Source organism: Diadema setosum, chromosome 2, assembly GCF_964275005.1.
Source record: "Diadema setosum chromosome 2, eeDiaSeto1, whole genome shotgun sequence".
Lineage (NCBI taxonomy): Eukaryota > Metazoa > Echinodermata > Echinoidea > Diadematoida > Diadematidae > Diadema > Diadema setosum.
In genome coordinates this window covers 42,448,846-42,466,573 of record NC_092686.1, presented here as the reverse complement: position 1 = coordinate 42,466,573, position 17,728 = coordinate 42,448,846, and the positions used below count along the sequence as shown (strand labels likewise).

Here is a 17,728-nt window from a genome sequence, read left to right as displayed (position 1 = left end):
CAGAATGCAGTGATGTGTTAGCTAAAAAATACACTCCTATTTTATCTTAGTGTACAATATGACTGCTGTATATCCGTTCCAAATAGTTTTTACGTATTCAGAAGCAGACTAAGTGCATAGGCATATTCAATGTACTGAGTTGCTCGTTTAGTTGACAAAGCGGATACTGTTTTTGCATCAAATTACTTTAGGTGCTTCATTTTGACAGCATTTTTTTATACAGTGAATACCATTTTTGAAACTTTAACTGGGCAGGTGGATGTAGCAAAGGAGTTTCTAGAGCAATATTCTAGTCACTTCGTTTTGTTTCACTTCATTTGTTTGTTCCTACTACACAACAGCTTTAGTAGCTAGGGCTTACTCTGAATCTGGTGAAATTGATCTTCAGTGTTTATCATTAATTAACGACGGTTTTGGACAAAACCAATACATTACCCTGCTACTCCGCTTTTACTAAGTCTCAATTGGGAAAGTCGTGAAAGTGTTTGTTCCCCAACGTTAGACCGACAATATGAATAAAAACCTTCTGACGGAACAGTCACTAAACCCACTTTCATTTCGCCTTACATAAACAGGCATATATAATATATATATATATATATATATATATATATATATATAGAGAGAGAGAGAGAGAGAGAGAGAGAGAGATAATTACATAACTATATAGACAGGAGTTTTATGAGAGAAAATGTATTTCAAAATTGCTGTAGAACGTACGAAGGAAGCGAAGCAAGATGCACCACCACTGCTGTCTCTGAGGGAGCACAAAGTTTGATCATGACGTTTGACGGAGCGGAAAGATTCTCACCTGACGCTTTCACAGTCCTGCCTAATCCCGTAGTTACGTCCGTGAACCGGGGAGAAACGATCATGTCGTATGTTATCATTCCACTCTTAGTTGGATAATAATTTTTAGTAATGTTGCTTGTTACCAAGGAAGAAGCCCTGCCACATGCCAGCACGGTCTCTCGCGACTTCTGTACAGCGACAGGGCTGTGGTTACCACAGAAGATTTGCCACATACAGTGGAAATATGTTTTGTATACTCACTTCATTTTCATTTGTGTTGTAAACGTTATGTGTGTGTGTGTGTGTGTGTGTGTGTGGATGTTTGTGTGTAGCCATTTTCATATTCTGTCAATAAAAGGTACACGATAGAGTTTCAATATTTTCCCCCAAAGACTCCAGCACGCTAATGCTACTTCGATTGGTATGAAAAAAAAGTATTGTACCAAATTGCTTGATGCCATGACAACATGTCTTCATTTGTATTTTTCGCTGTTGTTTTTTTTTTTTCAGAGGAGGATTACGAATGCACATTACAGGGGAACGATTTGATATCATCCAAGAGTCACGGATCATTTCACAGTCACTGTCATCTGGAGCATTCCGTACAGAGGTCTGATCTTTTGTTGACAGTGGACTGTCTTCCATCGGTCGATCATATTTTGCAAATGATGACACAGTGCAACACCTTCCTATATATCGAGCCTTAGAAGAGATATTTATCAGTTTGAAATGTATTTTTAATATACTTATTTACATGTTATTCAATTGAATTAGGGTGAATGTGAACTAATGTATACTTGTGATACGCTTCACAAACCGCGCGATGCAAACCATTAGCATAGTTGTCAAAAAGGTCAAAAAGATCCATGACATATACTCTACTACTACGACCAGTATTCAATGAACCATGACACCTATTTAGAATACTGATAATAAAAAGAAAGTAAACATTTACTTTGCACAACCTTTAGGTGACCTTGAAATGTGTGTGTACATAATTATGTACAAAGTAGATACATCTGATTATTCATAGAAACATTAGCAGTTTCTGAGCAGTAATTTTGCTTCTTCACCAACGTTAATGCACGAAATAATTATGAGAAGCTCTTACCCGATAGTAATCGTGATTTCTGCCTCACAGGTGTGTGTGAACGTGTCTCCAACTCTGTTGGTATGTCCCACACCTCCTTACCCGGATGGTCAGTCACACGGGAGAATGACAAGGCAATCCGACGCCAGGACAGCAAATATAAACTTTGACCTCGATGGTTTCGTCATCAATGGCGGTATCATAACGTATCATCCAGATCCAGTTTATTTCGACATCGCTGAAAGTGATCGAACTGCTATTATCACTGATAATAGGAGGCTTGACTTGGAGGTGAGTTCATCATGGCATAATATACACCTATATTTACCATTTTCGGTATTGCTTACTGTGAAATTTCCCAACGTCATAACCATCAGGCAGTCAGCAGGCTTAAAATGGCGCTGTGACTGAACTTGTACGGTGAAAAAGAATCGAGGTTCTCTATACTGTTAAGTCTATCTAAATACGATTTGAGATTTTAACATAAATTCTTTATTAGTAGAAAATATCATCATTATCAGTTGAGACAGGAGTGTTGCCGTTTTGCATTTTGGACCACAAATGGCGATAAAGAGAAACTGGTCACATTTGCTAAAAGACTTTAGAAGAAGAATCGTAAGGAAATTGTCCTGCAGACATTTAACTGAGTGATTTTTTTTTCTCATTATTCATTTTTTTTTGGGGGGAGGGGGGGGGGTGGTGTTTATTAACCGTTATATCTGTTGTTGTTTTTTTGGCACATTACGTATTTTATTTTTTGTTTTATTGAAGGGACAATATTTAGACACAGTCAGCAACAAAGATGACGTACAAGTACTGATAGGCTCCGATGGAGAATGTGATGTTCTAATCCTGGAGTTCAACAGGTTGATTTGCCTCGTACCTATCCCACTTCCCGGGGCTGGTGATTACAACGGAAGTCTTGGAGAAGGCCCCACAAAGTCACTTCCTGCTGTGGTGGTAAGACAAATCGCTTGATTCTGAATGTTCAAGTACCCGTGGCAGTCTGATTGAAAATTTTCGAGTTATTTTATTTCATTGGAAGAAGCTTGAGCCAATAAACGAAACGCATTGATATGGCGTTGTCTTTCAGGTCCAGCATGGACATTTGGAGTTCCGACCAGGTTTTGTCAAGACACACTCAGAATCAAATATCCTGGCAGTAGTCATCTCGATAGCAGTGATCGCCATTCTCGTTCTTCTGGCAGTAGGTGTAGGTATCGGATGGAGACTAACAAAGAAGAGGCAAGAAGCAAATCGAGTTCAAGAGGAATTGGAACTGGAACGACGGAGACTGAGGTCAAGAATAAAAGAAGGTATGGCACTTCAATAACAACAACAACAACTGCTACTACTACTATTACTACAACAATAACAAGCTCCACTTCTCTTTATTGTAGCTGTTTGTGTAATTTCTTTGCTAAACATGACATTCAAGAGGTCTAATTTGTTTTGTTCTTCTTTTTTTCATGTGTTTTTCATCATCAATTGTCTGTATATAGGATCCATGACCTCGTTCTGTTTTCAAATAGCGTTTATTGTCACTTTCTTCCACATACTTGATAGGGATGAAGGAGGACATTGCATGCTAATCGTTTAGTTTGATATGCTTTTCTTCTGTAATATGTTTGCGTATGTTTGTTTGTTTATTGGTTTCATTTCGTTTTATTTTGTTTTTGTTTTTGCAATGAACTACATTGACAGTGCCTGATACTAAACTCGAGCTGACAGATGTGGACGAGCGAGTCAAGAAGTACGGGATCCCATTCAGAGATCACAACCAGTACGTGACAGTCATGCTCTTTGGTGGACTTGGAGTTCGTCCTGAGACATCGGACCCAGAGGTAGGAGAAAGTCGAGAAGAAAAATTGCCACTTAATTGATTCTTGCATATATCATAAGACCAGCCTGACACTAAAAATATATTTTTTCTTTTTACTGGAAACATACGTTTACTATCAAATTATATCCATGGTAGGCCTTGTACAGCGTCCATACCAGTGCACATTAAAGTTCCATGGTAATTGCGCTGTCCCGAATTCATGATGCCAATGTCCGATCATGACGTCACAGGCTCTTTTACAAGTCTTTCCATAATGCAACCTTTTCTCCCTCTCTCTCTCTCTTGATGCAGTTAACACATGTACCAAAAATATATCAATGCCATACAAACGATTAAAAAAGCCTACTATGTGAAGTTCTGATCTGGTAGACACAAAGTGATGAACTTGAGCCATGTCAGATGTTTCGATTCCTTAAGAAAAATAATCGGCTTGCAGGTCAGGGGCACTGAGAAAAAAAAAGGATTTGTGTTCAGCTGCGTCATCTCCTTCATTATCATTGTTTTCATGGCAGTATATGGAAGACTTCATGGAACAAGCAATAGTGTCTTTTTATCGGTCGCTGAAGGATGAGGAATCTGCCGTGGCTTTCATCCAAACTCTTGAAATGCAAAGGCAATACCAACAAAGTACAAGGTAATAGGACCATCGCAAGTGTGAATTAGAGAATCAATAGTTTTGGGGCGAGCAATTTCAAATAAAAATGTATGTTAATTTTCACGCCTTTATACTCTGATGAAAGATGAAAAAGAGTGCTTTTGAATGAAAATCAACTAAACTTAATCCAGGAATAAGAACAATCCCTTGGACGTTGTCTGTTGGTGGATCGTTTTCATACAACCGTTTTCTTTAGTTTATTGACCGATTTCGTTTCGGCAGAAATATGAAATAATACATTTTTTGTTAAAGAGTGAGGATGAAGATAAAGTTTTTGCCGAAACAACAAAATGCTGCAAAAGATAAATCATGTTTTTACCTGAAAACATACAGTATATGTGGTTTAGATTTATTACAAAGGTGCACTTTTATATTGGTTTCCTTGCCAGGCAACTGATTGCATCACTTCTGTCTCTTATCTACGTGAGTGAGGGCAAAAGCATCTATTTCTCAAAGTGAGTGAAATTACGTCTCAGCAGAGTAGAAATCAAATACAGTCGCAAACACAGCCAAGAGATTTAAGTCACCATGAGTGCGACATGGATGTCCAATAAAGTCCTTGAGTAAAGATTAACGAAAACTTGTTTTAAAGATTTTACAGTGTAACAACCTAATTGCATGTCAGGCCTTCTAAAACGATACAATGTGAATTAAAGCGGCAGCAGTTCTGGATTTTAACACTGTTTAAAGTGAATGTTACTGTTTGGTATCATGACGCAACTATGCCAATGTTATTGACTATGCGTGTTTTTTTTTTCTTTTGTTGTTTTGAAGCGTATGAGGTAAATCGGTGATGCTGGGTATAATTTCCTATTTTATATGTCTTAATAGTGGCGTTATACGGTATCTGTGTCACCCTTTTAAAGTCAAATAATATTGAATGTAGGCCCACATTCAGTCATCATTGCAGTGGCAGGCGCTTTTCATAACAATCTTGTTCGAGAGTGATGTCAATATATATATATATATATATATATGGTCCTCGTAAAAAAAAACCAAACAAACAAAAAAAAACCACAACGATTTATCGTCAGTCAATATGGCATTCGCCCCTGAGAAGATATGAGTTGAGGTTAAATCATTTTGGTATTTGCTCATCTACTTTTCGGAAAATGTAACATTTTTATGGTGCATGGAGTATCGTTTTCTTATGAAAAGGTTGATTTCTAGGCTGGTTCGAGATAGGGTTGCTGTCACAGCAAGTTCTTCAGGAAGAATGGATGAGTTGTTTAGCAGGTAAGAGTGATATATAGTACATAATATTATATGTTCACTGACTGAATAGGTTGATGTTCGTTGTTTCGAAGGTTCGTTCTTCCGAAGGCTTGTTATTTCAAAACACAAATTTCTGGTACCTAGAGGTTCGTCAACTGAAAAATCCGAAAACGAAATAAGGTTATAGTTATTTCGAAGGTTCGTTAATCCGAGAATGAAATAAGAGTCGTTACTCCGAAGGTTTATTATTCTGAAAGTTCGTTCATCCGAAAGTGATATAATGCCTGTAATTCCAATAATTGAGTTATCTATGTAAGACCCATAAAGTATAAATTGCTCATCACGATGATGATGATGATGATGTAGAAGAGGGGGTGGCATAAAAGAGGAGGAGAATTTTTTTTTTTCATCATTGACTTTATTACAATTAATATTGCATTCCAGTATTTGCGTGTCTGAGTTTGTGGCCATGTAGGTCTGCGTGCTCTATCTAATTTTCATAGTTTGATAGAGCCTATCATTCAGAATAACGAAATGTTACTGAGTCAATACAGGAATATTGTAGAACACATCATTGAAAAATCGAGCAATCTGTTGAAAATTTATGAATTTTCAAAGTTTCGGTGCTGCCATCGCTGGATAAGAAGGCTACAATAGTTTGCGACGTCACAGTACACAATTCCTATGATATCTTACTGATGTTATAAGATAACTATTATTCCTCTGCTTTCTAAAAGATGTATACAGTCGATTGCGCTTTCAGTAAGCTTGGGAAATGAATTTATTCACACTTTCTTCTCAGTTAATTTGATTTAATGATAAAGTTTGAAGAATTATGAACTTGGGTGCTATACTTTCCAAAGGGAATTCTGATCGCCTTGTGGCACCTTTGTCATGGAAGGTTATAACACATTATCGGTAAACATATTCGTGGCATCTGAATTTGTCTTTGGATGTCTTTGGATTGTGTGTATTGGGCAATCGTGTTATCATAAACTTTACTCTCTTTCGTTGTTACTTTCGAATGTGTATAGTGTGTTCCCTTTTATCATTTTTTCTATACCCGCATGAATTTGTGTTTTCTAGTTCTGATTCATGCTTATAATGATACAAGTTCAAATGACGTTTTTGACATTTTTTTTTGTTCGTTCGTATTTATTTTGCTTCTCAAATCAAATCAAATTGAATAAAAAATAAACTACATCAATGTGACAAATTAAAACAACACATAACCAAGTGACAAAGGAGCAACACAAAAGTGCAGTTGATACTCCATGCATAATAATTTTTTTTTTAAACATTTATAGTTACATATAATACAGATAAGGAAAATTTGATTCAATAACGAAGCAGGAGACCGTCAGCATAAGCATAGCTTGACTGGGTTGATGGCCTCACTTTTTTAACACTTATTAGTCTAGTCATCCTTTGATTATAATAATTATGCCTTTAAATGTTTGCCGTCGATTGCATTGCCATATCATGTACTATCTGTATTGTATTATGAAAGGCTCTCTTTAAACAGGTTCATTTTAAGTATAATGGAATTATCATACCCTGCGATTATCTTCTGTTGTTTTGGGGTTGATGATGATGATGATGTTGTTGCTGTTGGTTTAAAGAGAACTCGATGTAATGGAAATGAGATGTTCACATAATTATGATAACTGATGATAATTTGATGTCACTTAAAGATTGCAATAACAATGATTTCTTGATTTAATTGACTTTATTATTTTGCCAATATTCTTTAATAGTAGAATGTTGTCATCAATATTTACTGGGACCAACCTTTACTTTTTCTTTTTTTGTTGTTGTTTGCAACAGGTCGGAATCCATCGTAGACAGACTGTTGGCTAATTGGTTTGCTTTGTGCATGTGTGGGTACATCAAGGTAAGGATAAAGGTAGTCTTCTCAACTGTTTCAATATCTCTGAACGATATATGAAGGTGAGAGGTTTTTGCTAGTTTTGGCAAGTTGTGTCGTTGATCTTAAAGGGAATCACTAAAATACATGACAAGCTTTTTTTCTATCCGAGTTCAAAGAAAATTGGTATCCATTACCATATAATCCACCTTATATAAGTATATGAAGAGTGTGACAGCAATATATATATATATATATATATATATATATATATATATAATACATATATATATATGTATAGATATGATCAACCTTGAGGAATACAGTGAGTTTATTTTGAAACAAAAAAGAACCTCATGTTTTTATCGTTACCAGTGCTAATACGAAATGTTTCTTTTTTTGTTCTCATACTTTGCAGCAAATGCTGTACCCGATGTTCATGTTGTATCAAGCCTTGAAGTCTCAATGTGAAAAAGGACCAATCGATGCTATCACTGAAGAAGCATATTTCACTCTGGATTACAATCGCTTGTTCGACCAGGACATCACTTTCCAAGAAGTGGTAATTACCCATAAAATATTTCCACCCCTTATATGCGACATAAATTTGGAGAGCACAATGTAACTCAATGTCTATTCCAAGCAACGTTGACGCTGGATTTGCACTGTAACCCAAGAAGAAGTTAGTAAACAGTGTGCGTGCTGCGACGATTTCACAATTTATTTCAAGAATACAGCAATCTTTTTCGTAAATGATGTCAATCGATCGGGGAGAATTGTTCTCTTGATCATTTTGTGACAATGAGGCCAATTCTATCATTTCTGGGCCCCGTTTTATCAAAAGATATCGTCGATTATAAATTTCCTTACCACACAGGCTGCCATAGACTTATGGAAATCGACAATATAATCAATTATAACTCTTCATAAAACAGGGCCCTTGTATTGACACTATAAACGAAAAAAAAACCATTGTATGCATGCAAGAGGGGAAAAATAAGTAGCACTTTCATTTCTGAAAGACATTGTTTATTTTCTGCACTTTATTGTTTTGGATTTTTTTAAAGCTTATTTTCGAATATGTCATACAGTAATTAGGAATCATATTCAGAACGGCTTTTTGGCGTTTCTTCTTCCAGGTACTTTTTGTCGTGGATGAAGACGACAATGCCTTCCTTAAGGTAAAAGTGTTGAATGTCGATACCGTGGGACAGGCAAAGCAAAAAATCTTGGATTCTATGTGGAAAGCTGGACATCGTCTTCTTCCGACCGATGGAGAGTCTTTGGATGTAGGTAGGTCTTTAAATACTCATGAGCCATGCTGGTTCATGTAATACTTGACCCATGGCAATATTGAAATTTTCTCTGGTTGACAGTCAATTTGATCACATGCTAGAATGAACTGTCTGGGAGCACAGGAAAGTTTCCGCTCTTTTTTGTATGCAGAACTTGAGGCAGTGTGTCAAAAAGAGACTTTCAGTGTAAAATCTGGAATAACAAACTACCCAACCATATTATTTGGAAATAGGTGAAATCATCATAGTGTAAGTAAAGTGCAAAATTTGACAAGGAAGTTTGAAAATAGTATTAAAAGCAAACAATTATCCTGTGTGGATTAATGTGAAAAAGTAACAAGTTGCGTCTAATGATATTTCTTGAGATTTGATGCCAATCTAATTATGTCGCCTGCGTAGCAAAAGCGAGGCATATGCGTCACTTTCCATCGTAGTCGGTGGCGTCGTCAACAATTTGACGTACTCAATAACTTTCCACAGCTTTGAGCCATGACCACCAAACTAACACCACAGGTACATACCTGAATAATGCTGGTCATGTTTGAGTATTGGTGATCGAAATTTGACAAGATAAAAGGTCAAAGGTCAATGAACTTTCCCTCACAAGCCCCGTACTCGCAGTCTTGTGGTGTACTATCAATAACTTTCCACAGCTTTGAGCCATGACCATCAAACTAATTAATACACCACTGTTGCATAACCTGAAACATGCTAGTCAGGTTGGAATGTAGGTGAAGTCCGACTAGGTCCTAAAGGCTAAAATCTCTATATGATCATTAGCTGATAAGCACTGTACTTGCAATACTAGGTTCTACTCTAGACAGGTATATAAATAAGTTTACAAAGCCTTTAGCTGTGATGACCATTTTTTTTTTGTTCAGCTTCTTCAGATCTTTATAACACATTCCTGCTTGGAAGCTATGTCAAGTCAACAAATAATATACATGATATACAAATTGCGATATGCAGGCAATACATTTCTTGGCGTTTGCTTGTTTTTCGACAATAATGAATATCGTCCTAATCATGTGGAAGATTTGAACTGTGTCCTCGAGATAAAAAAAAACAACAACAACAAAACCCTATAAGAACACAAGAAAACACAGAAAAATACAAGAAAAAAATCATAACATGTAACGAATAAAACTCTGTTCATAGCTTAATACCCCTCTCCCCTCTCCCCCTACTATTTCACACTCAAAGTTTGGTTGAAAGACGCCGGGTCATACCTGATCTTGCGAGACGAAGACGAAGGAACTGACGGTCATGTTTCGGGGAGAATGAATACTGTGAAGACGTACGGGGTAAGCACCAAAACATTATTATGTGATGGCAGGCCAAGCAGTCTTTACCCTGTAATTCCTGCAAAGTATGTTATAGTTTTAGTTTCTTTATCATGGCACATTGGCAGATTAGAGCTTAATGTGAATGCCGATACAAGAGTGAGGTGGTTAATGTAGCATGCGAATATAGGGTGTCTCTGAAATCCTTAGAGGCGACTTTTATGAATGTGAAATACAGTATACCAAAGATGTTTTAGATTCCTCTGAATGTATCCCCCTTTTCATCGGCAAGATAAATATTAGGATGAAGCCCATGTCACACAATAGATCATAATAATGATATGTAACACTCCCGAGACTCATCTAAACATTGCATCTCTCTCTCTCTCTCTCTCTCTCTCTCTCTCTCTCGTACAAGTTGGATCATGGATGTCGAGTCACTGTCAGACCAAAGGAAGCTATGGCGGATTCAAGTGGATATCAAGAACTTGTTCCCTCCACTTTTTTGTCGAGCAAATGTAAGATTACCTTCCTCTCTCTTGCTTACTTTTATGCTGTCAATTCTTTGACAAATTATTAGATTTCATATACGTAGGCTATTCATACTGAATTCATCACCTCGGTATGACTTAAGTGTGCAGATACATCTTGACCATTTTATTGTTCCTTTGAAATGTTTCGATTATTTTGAGTTTCGGTACTACTACTTATCTTGAATGGTTTAAATTTTCAACGGCAACGTCCAACTTCATCAGTACTGCACTTTTCGAATATGTGTAACTTACTTTGACTCTTGTTTCCGAGTCTATTGTATGTGTAACTGTGTAGTATGTGTAACTTAGTTTGACTCTTGCCTCCGAGTCTATTGTCAATCCTCTCATACACGGGTTGTTGTGTATATATCTCCATCTCCCAGACGAAAGTTTGACAGCAGATCAGACGTCACCTCCCCCTGGCCCTTCGACCCAAAAGCCGAGCAACCTCGGAGCAACGCATCTAAAGGTAAGGGGTATATGTGTCTGATTTGACTAATCAAACATTAACCGTTGATTTCCGTAAAGTTTCATAATCCTCATGACGCAAAAGTCATGTCAAGATATTCATCACGTTTTTGTACTTCGAAATCAGCTTTATGTTGCAACGTCACGTTGAATTTGATGATGCGGAGCTTTAGATTTGCGGCGCAGACGTTCGAGACGACGCGTCGCTTGAGCTGGACGTTCTCCTCTTCCTTCCCTGCGTCGTGTTGAAAAGCAGCTTTAGATTACGCCGAGACGCAACCAAAGAGATTTTTCTCCTCTTCATCACTTATTAGGGATAAGCTCTTTGGACGTAACCTATAAAAAATAAAATGGCGCCCCATTTATGATCGGTGCATGAAGAGGTAGTGAATTGAGCGGACGTACAAATAGCCCAGAACGCGTAGTGAAAACTCAGACGATGCGAGCTATAATTAGATCGACTTTGATACACGATTCTGCGCATTCTCAGATCAATTTTCCCCTCTGAACGTCACCGTCGCAAAAATCTAAAGCTCCCCAATGCATAAAGTTTAAAAGGTCAAATAGGAATTTCTTTTGATATCGCATTTAATCCTTGTATTTCATCTTGTCTTCTAGTTAAAGTGGGAAATCTATGTCACATAAGTATGATGTAGAAATAGGTCTACACTCTTGTGGCAGTATGATCAAGTTTTGATAGCTGTAGTCGGGATGACACATTGCATGGATATCAACCAATCCGTCACTTGGTAATGAAATATCTCATTCTAATCTAGGAGGAGAAAGATAACGGATGAATTCTCTACAAGCAGTGTAATAAGTGAAAACAGAATTACCCAATAAAGGTGTTATCTTTCTTCTCAAGAGTATCTGTTATCAATAATCATTCGACATCTGCTTTAAAGAAGAGCAGTCGACATGACATAATTTTTGGCTACCTCATGACACTTGGAATTACATCATTACCTGTTAAAGGAAACTCGGCAGCTGAGGACGGATGACACCAATTCCCCAGTTCACGTCACACAGGGGCGCGCTGGGCTGGGTAGAGATCTCGCTATAGCTCACATGCTGACTATAAAGGTAGGCCTTTTATACACAAGTATTATTTACATGTTCACGTTCATATTTTACCTATTGTTAACATAATGTACATTTAACCCGTTGAATACTCTAATATGATTCCGTCATAATTTGTGGTAGCAGTAATAATTTATAGAATTGTTATCATCATCTTATCACCATCGTCATTCTTGCCATTACCATTACTGCTGTTGTATGAAAATGGATGAAGAAGATGAATGAGAAATTCTCGTCCTTCACAGGCTGCAGTCAGTCCATACGTGACGAACGTTTTGGAATCGATGTTCAAGTTTCCACAAAAATATCCACTCCCGATCAAACATCTGTTCGACGCCTTTGACGAGCTTGCCAGAGAATATGCAGTTGGCGGTAATACCAACGTGGCGGAAAGATGGAAAAGGAATTGGTAATGAAACGTTGATATAGCGTGATTTGATAAATGTGTGTATTATCTAACTGTAACCCTACGTTTCCAAAACTCGTGTTCTCAAGGCTCTGAAATATGCATCAGGGCCCATCAACTTCATTTTCACCGTGATAATGTGTTAACAGACCATATGGAAACAGTAGCAACAGTGACCATAACCTTGAATACCTTTACGATCAATTACGTGCGTTCTTGATCATTGTACAGCTTTTGCTGCTGTTTTTTTTTTTTTTCACGGTGGGGCCATTAAGTTTCAAATCCTTTCCTTTCATCCACACGTAATTAAGGGTGACTCACTTCACATGAATGAACGCTTAACTTCAAAACCTCTCTCCGGTAGACCTGTTGCTATTCCTGTAGGAACATTGAATATTTATGACTTGTTATCAAGTTATAGCTCTGTACCTTCGCTACTAGAATTTTACCCTAATCAGAAATTCGATTTGATGATTTTTTCCCATCGGTTTTGTCTTATTAATATTTCGGCTGATACCAATGTTATTAAGACATTCACCATTCAAGAACTTCAGTGGGTATTGTGGGGAATTGCCTTCGATAACTTTCCGTGCCGAAGCACTGTTATCGGCGTTCTGAAAAATTAGTGTTACGTACACTTAAATATCAAGCGTTTTACATGCAAATATCCTTTCTGATTCGTTCCAGCTTGACGCAATTCTGGGTGGGGCTTCTCGCTAGCATCCCTTCTCTGTTCAACATGCCGAGGTCAGACCCAGCGGACCAATGCCTGAACGTGCTCGTTGATGCCATCTACCACGCCTTGAAAGATGAGCCACCTCCAGAGGTTCGTCCGCCTTGGTCTCGATGTTTGTAAAGGCAACGGTTGCTAATCCCGAAAATGAAATAGTTTATCGGGCATGCCGAAGGCTGAAAAATAAATAATCATCCTGACATTCTTACTGTGCCTTGAACTTAAAATGAATTACTTTTCTCCTCATTTGGAAATTAAAAGATATTTATTTAGTGATAGCTAACAAACCTCGAAGAGTACTATAACAACGTTTACAATATAATAATTCTTTGCATAGGCGAATGAATATGGAATATAAGCGTCTTTTAGCTAATCATGAACAATGGTGAAAAAAATTACTAGATACATGTAATCATATCAAAAATTGATTAACGGCTCCAGATCATGATTATTGCATGATTATTCCGGTTTTACCTTCACCAGCCGGTTATACTTTTTTTATGAGTTTGTTTGCTACCGGTGTCTATTTGCCAGGTTGCACATAATTCCGTATGGAATTTAAAGAAAGTTTCGATGATGGTCTGAAACCGACTAAGAAATAAATGATAATGATTTAGTTCATGATCTGCGTCACCGTCTTGATCCAAGAATTCAAAAAGAGTGATTGTCATCACGCAATAGGGAACGTTCAAGATTTTACTACACAGCTTTTCAATGAATGTCAGAGTGTGGTAAGAAAACTCCGGTTAACCTCACATAGATATTTGTTAACGACTCAAATTTCGATCTTTGTTTTAGCAATACCTGAATCTTGAGACTCAAAATGGTAATATCAATACTGTTCGCGAAAATTGGGATAATAATCATATGGATATGATACAATATGTTTGGGGAAAATGAGCTGTATACGGGGGAGGTCTATGTGTAGCTAGCTCGGAGCTCTGTTATTCTTTTCATGTAGAATAATTTCATGTACTAATATCATACTCTATACATTGCACCATCTCAAATTCAGACTTCAAAGCAACAACCTTACTTCGGAGATTACGCGCTCCAATCGCGTATGGTGACGACGTTCTGCAACGGCGTGTCAGGTCTACCCAAAGTACGCCAAACAAAGTTGTTCAGTGCTTGCGCCACTGTCACAAAGGTATTCAAACATTAAAACCTCGGTAGGAAATTAGCCTTGTCTCATCGTGTACTCATAATATATCCTGCGGTAATCCATGAAAGTTGCTTTCTTCAGCATGTCCTTCGACGCCAAACGCTTCCAGGTGATAAAGATAGATGCCATGTGGCTAATCTGCTTTAGAGTTTGTCGTGAAGGGCGATAATATTATTCTGGTATCAAAATGATCTCCCTCCCCACTTTTATAGGTGTCCTGGAAAGTTTCTTTATAATCATGCTCGTATATATTTTGATTATAAAAGCTCTGCTCTTAAAATGACGTATGAAAAAAAAATTATCTTAGCATTATTAAAATTCATTTATGCAAAGGTTATAACCAACTGTAATAAGTAGGACCTAATTGTGATAATTAGTTGGTAATATGTGCAGTATTTCTTTGCCACTTCTGTAGTGAAGTGCTGCCAAAACGAAGTATAAATGAAAACCCAGAAACTACATTCATAAATAAATTTAATGTAGAATCAGTTTGTTCAAGAAAGATGATACTTGTGAGACGATCATCATACAGCTATTTTCAATGACTTATAAAATACTATGTAATACTTCAGACATGTAAGATGCTTTTGGTAAGCAAAGTCATATCAAACCTTTACAAGTCCCCCCCCCCCCCAAAAAAAAAAACAAAAAAAAACAAAACAACAACAACCGCCAACTCTACTGGATCGAGTAATGTTCACAAGGTAAAAGAACTTGTCTGGTTTCTGTTGTAATGTTCATAAGTGAGAAGTATGAAAATAAAATGAATTGAATAAGGAAAAAAATGTGACAAGATACTCAAAAAGAAAGAAAAAACAAAAACATACAAGAATTAATGATGAAATCAAATGAAATTATAGATGAAAAGAAATGAATGAATGATAAAATGTTTAGATATGCGATAATACAATGATTATGCATTACGAATTTGTTCACTACCTGAACGTTGAATGTACTGAATTGAATTGTAATAAATTGATTATAATGATCAACTTTGTTATTAACTGAAGACACTTCGCTTTTGAAACAGGAGTTCCGAGGGCACTTTAGCCATCACGCCGCACTCCTGCAGCTCTTCAACCTGACCAAACACGACCTGCAAGACATGCTTTAATGAGCACACGGGACATCTGGTTGTCGGCTTCATCAGCGTCAAAGCATCACTTCAATTTCACTACAAGACAATACAAGACATAATTATATTTTATTCTCGCTATATCCCTTTTGTGTACATCTATGTATGGCTTCGTACCAGTGTAGTGTCAGAGTTTAATACAGCAAGGTCCGCGAAGTACTATATTGCAGAGGCTGTAATGTGAAAGGAAGTCCAATTACCAAGAGAAACAGAAGCAGAATGGAGTAGCAGTTTCATCGCTGCAGGGAATATCCATGCCACTGAGGCTGAACTCATACGGGATGCTCGCCTCTCCATTCACCATCTTCTCCTTCATAATGATAAGTGAAAATGTAAATACTTTGCGCTGTACATATCCGCTTTACCACCAAGCAGAATGATAACACGCAGTGAAATTTTAGAACTGGAGGGAAAGAAAGCAAGTTTGGAATGCCTTAACCCTGATGGTATACCTCCTTGCGGAGTGATTATCAAGGTATAACAAGAACAAAAATGCAAGTCGCATAAATATGAAATCTGCTTGCATCAAAGGTTATCAAAGGGGATTTACCAAAAATGTATATGTATAAGTGAATGTAGAAATCCGTATATAACTCTTCAATGAAGTTTTAGGAAAATCAGACAATTCCTTCAGAACTTACGAATTTGTGAGTTTCAATTCCTCAGTGGCTGGATAATGAACACCACAACGCTTTGTGATGTCACAGTAAAACAACGATACAACGTATAATGCATTTATTATGTTTAAAGCTCTCGATATTTTCTTGCCCTTACTCAGTATGACGAGGAAAGACATGCATGTCTCAAATTAATGTCAAATGTCACTTTTTGATCATGGTTGATTATCCATCAAACTTTGGATATCTATCGCAGTAAAATGGTGTTGGCTAAGTAAATATTTGGATACCATTTTGTAGATGTGCTCTATTGAAGAGAAATGAGATAATCATTGCTTTAGGTGGTTGGATAAGATCTTTATGACTTTGGGGCCTTGATGTCTGTTTGATTGCTGGATGAAACAGTTTTGCGGTTTTAGTGGGGCCTTGATGTCTGTTTGATTGCTGGATGACACAGTCTTGCGGTTTACGAGGTGATGGTCTCTTGAACGAGCAGTTTGATACGTGTGGATTATCAACTTAAATACAATGAAATATGTTGTGGAACAGTAAGGAAGAAGAAAGTTGATTTGGTATTAAGTATATGCCAACATAATGCTAATCGAAGGAGAAATATTGATCTTGAAGACGGGCAGAACGGAATATACTCATTTGCATATACAGGTATTACTTTATTATGATTTCTGCTGCAGATTACGGATTTAAATGGCACGTTTGATATGTTTACTTTGTTTGATTCTGTTATTAAGTTACAGTAACATACAGATACAAATTGTGCAAACAGTATAGAAGATTGTGAACTTGGCTCCTGTGTGGATCAGACGACTTTTTTTTTTAACTATAAAGTTAAGTATTGGTCATAACAACACTTTGAAAATGTATCGCAGGATATTGGTGTTAACTGGGTAAGTATTTGGATATCCATCAGTCCATTATTAAAAGATGTGCTCAAAAAATGCAAAAGGGTTACTACTTGTAATGTGCACTAATTATTTCAGGTGATTAGATAGCATGTGTCAGACGTTGGGGCAGTTCGGTCTATTTGATTTGTGAACCTAGACATTTTCGGGATTAACGAAGTGATGGTCTTTTAATGAGCAGTTTGATACGTGTGGATATTAAACTAACAATATGGTGTGCAAGAGTTAGCTATGGTAAGGGTCAGGGAAGCTGATACGTTGAGTGTACTTGAAGATGAATACTCCTCCTGATATGACTATGAAACGAAGCTTTTTACAAATCGAATTTAGACCTTGGCATATATAATGTTAAGGGACGGGGGTAGGAGAGGCGATTGAGTGACAATAGCGAAAACAGTTGCCCACAACCTCTATTTCACAAATCTCCAAAGTCTCCTAATACATTTTTTCTTTGTCTTTTAACAGTGAGATACACAGAGGAAAATGAAATAAATGACTGTGAACATATCCTTTGTGAAATAAGAAATCCGTAGAACACTTCAATGAAGTTTTAGGAAAATCAGACAATCCCTTCAGAACTTACGAATTTGTGAGTTTCAATTCCTCAGTCGCTGGTTAAGGAGACTACAAC

The 17,728-nt window shown here is 37.1% G+C and overlaps 1 protein-coding gene across 1 annotated transcript; it reads left to right on the top strand.

The window, feature by feature from the left end:
• Window positions 1-780: 780 nt before the first annotated feature.
• On the top strand, window positions 781-15,539 carry LOC140245230 (plexin-A1-like). Its single transcript, XM_072324819.1, has 20 exons — window positions 781-878; window positions 1,303-1,402; window positions 1,934-2,173; window positions 2,654-2,842; window positions 2,976-3,198; window positions 3,587-3,726; window positions 4,238-4,359; window positions 4,770-4,835; window positions 5,539-5,616; window positions 7,423-7,489; window positions 7,881-8,024; window positions 8,602-8,755; window positions 9,961-10,061; window positions 10,459-10,558; window positions 10,957-11,042; window positions 12,029-12,124; window positions 12,367-12,530; window positions 13,215-13,353; window positions 14,276-14,410; window positions 15,456-15,539. The coding sequence occupies exons 1-20, from the start codon at window positions 781-783 to the stop codon at window positions 15,537-15,539; spliced, it is 2,526 nt and encodes an 841-aa protein (XP_072180920.1).
• Window positions 15,540-17,728: the final 2,189 nt, after the last annotated feature.